Source organism: Nelumbo nucifera, chromosome 2 (genome assembly GCF_055504915.1).
Source record: "Nelumbo nucifera cultivar China Antique chromosome 2, China Antique-T2T, whole genome shotgun sequence".
In the NCBI taxonomy this organism is placed as follows: domain Eukaryota; kingdom Viridiplantae; phylum Streptophyta; class Magnoliopsida; order Proteales; family Nelumbonaceae; genus Nelumbo; species Nelumbo nucifera.
This window is the reverse complement of record NC_142650.1, coordinates 72,704,528-72,707,201: the sequence shown is the minus strand read 5'-3', so window position 1 is coordinate 72,707,201 and position 2,674 is coordinate 72,704,528. Positions and strand designations below refer to the sequence as shown.

General features: G+C 42.0%; 1 protein-coding gene across 1 annotated transcript; it reads right to left on the bottom strand.

Annotated features, from left to right (window-relative positions):
* Positions 1-638: 638 nt before the first annotated feature.
* Positions 639-2,321, bottom strand: LOC104604143 (phosphoserine aminotransferase 1, chloroplastic-like). Its single transcript, XM_088898610.1, has one exon. It carries the CDS (start codon positions 2,178-2,180, stop codon positions 891-893), a length of 1,290 nt encoding a protein of 429 aa, XP_088754736.1. The 5' UTR covers positions 2,181-2,321; the 3' UTR covers positions 639-890.
* Between the last annotated feature and the right edge of the window lie 353 nt (positions 2,322-2,674).

Sequence of the window (2,674 nt, the reverse complement as noted above, 5' to 3'; positions counted from 1 at the left end):
GAAACCAGAACAAAGAAACAAACACCACAAGACCAATCCATCTCTTCCACCTCAAGTACACTACTACACAAATACACTACAGACTAAACTAACAACTCAGACTGGTCTAGACCACACCAAGCTGCAATCTTGTACATGGGTGATTCTCATTCGAGCGCCCATGGATGTAGCTTTCTCTTTTATTTTTCTGCTTCTCAATATTTCCTTTTGATCGCAGTTGCTGATCAAGAAGAAGAGTTACCTTTTTAAGAACTGATATTGAACATTTTAACTATAAGAAAAAGAAAAAATTACAATGTTCTGGCTTCAAGAACCAAAGTGATACTTGCAACTCTGTCAAAAAATTTGCTCTATGAATAATCTTTGGGTTTTGTTGTCTTTTCCAACTCTTACAGCTTTAACTTGTTCTTCTCTCTTGTACGTTAATTTAGGCATGCCAAAATGGCTGAAATCCACCTTGCTGAATCAACTCGAAATATGTATTAGGCAAATAAGCATAACTCTGCCATGATCCCCAGAAAAGAACCGAAAAGAAAGGAACTGTAATAAACTTCTATGATCCATGGATGGAGGAATTAGGATTACCACCAACAGAAGTATCAGTTCAAGAAATTCCCATGCAGACCAACAAAGTCTGATAATTCAATATTGGGTTTCTCATATATCTTTGTAAATCATATAAAGGAACGAACACTCAACCGAACTATAGCAGTGATAGAGGAGATTTGACAATCACCCATAACAAAATCTGACTGAAAATGAGCTCATAGCATGATATTCTGGACTAGATTGAAGTGCAACAGAGAAGATGAAAAGAAGAACAAACAAAACAACAACAAAAATCAGCTCATAGCATGATATTCTGGACTAGATTGAGGTATATAGCTGCATCATGCATGCCTTGCTTGGAAATCCTTCATGAAAGCAACCAATTTCTCAACCCCTGCCAATGGCATCGCATTGTAGATGGAGGCCCGCATCCCGCCGACAGACCTGTGACCCTTGAGCTGGACCATCTTCTCCTTGGCTGCCTCCTTAATGAACTCTGCTTCAAGATCTGACTTCTCAAGGGTAAACGGAACATTCATCAACGATCTAACCGATTTATCAACTGGGCATCTGTAGAAACCGCCACTCTCATCAATGGTTTGATATAGAATCTCTGCCTTCTTCTTATTCTTCTTCTCAATCTCCACCAAACCACCCTGTGCCAACAAATCTTCAAAGACGAGACCGCACATATAGATTCCATAACAAGGCGGGGTGTTGTAAAGAGAATTGTTCTCGGCATGGATCTTGTAGTCAAGCATCACAGGCGTGATGGGTTGGGCATTTCCGATCAGATCCTTCCTGATAATCACTACGGTGACCCCAGATGGACCGACGTTCTTCTGTGCTCCAGCATAAATGATACCGAATTTCGAAACGTCGACGGGCTTCGAGCAGAAATTAGAAGACATATCAGCAACCAAGATCCTGTCTTTGTTCTTGGGGGTTGGATATTCTTTGAACTCAACTCCATGAATCGTCTCATTGGCACAAATATGCAAATACTTGGCATCTGGGTTCTGTTCCAACTCATCAAAAGAAGGGATCTTCGTATACTTGTCGGATTTCCCAGACCAAATAACATTGGATTTGCAGAACTTCTGAGCTTCCTTAAAAGCCTTGTCTCCCCAAGACCCAGTAACCAAATAATCAACCGGATCTTCTGGTTTACACAGATTCAACGGAACCGCAGCGAACTGGGTGGTGGCACCGCCTTGCAAGAACAACACCGCGTACTCTTCCGGAATATTCAGGAGAGCGCGCAGATCTGCCTCTGCCTTCTGAATAATAGAAAGAAACTCTTTACCTCTGTGGCTCATTTCCATAACGCTCATACCACAACCCCGCCAGTTGTAGAGCTCCGACTCAGCTTTCTTTAACACGTTTTCGGGAAGAGTCGCCGGACCGGCAGCGAAGTTGAAGACACGATCTTGTGACTGGGATGCAGGGGCCGTGGTGGAGAGATCTTGCACTTGAGTGGTGCAGGTGATGCAGAGGGACTTGTTCGAACGGGTTGGGGTCATGAAGTTCACACTCTGGGAAGGGAAGGCTATATTGGAATAGGGGTTTTTCAAAATGGTGGAGGAATGATTTGGGTTTTGAAGTAAAAGTGAATGAACAGTGGCCGCCATTGATTTAGCAGAGAGAAAGAGAGAAAGAGAGAAAGAGAGAAAGAGAGAAAGAGAGAAATCCAGGAAAAAGCTTAAGCCTCAGCTTGGTTTCTGTACTTGGGCAGAGACTTTTAGTAGAAGAGTTGTTTATATAGAGGAGGAAGGCTTCAACGAAAGGAACCAAGAAGGTTAATGTCGACTACCAACCATATCGATGAAATGCCAAATATATCCTTACTAATTTCTAATTTGCCCAAAGAGGACAAGTCAATCACTTTCTTTTTCTTTTAACAAACAATTACTAAGCAGAAACAGCCAAACGACTAGTGGATTGAATCTTGGTTTGCAAGCTCCTTGGGTATAATGTACTGACCTCACAAATGACAATACCATCTTAGAGTGGATTCAACCTTGGTTCCAATGGGTCATCAGTGATAGTGAGTCTTAGGAGAGAGCAAAATGCACTAAGGGGGTATTCTTTTTTTAGTTTGAGAGGGGAAAGTTGATTAATGGAA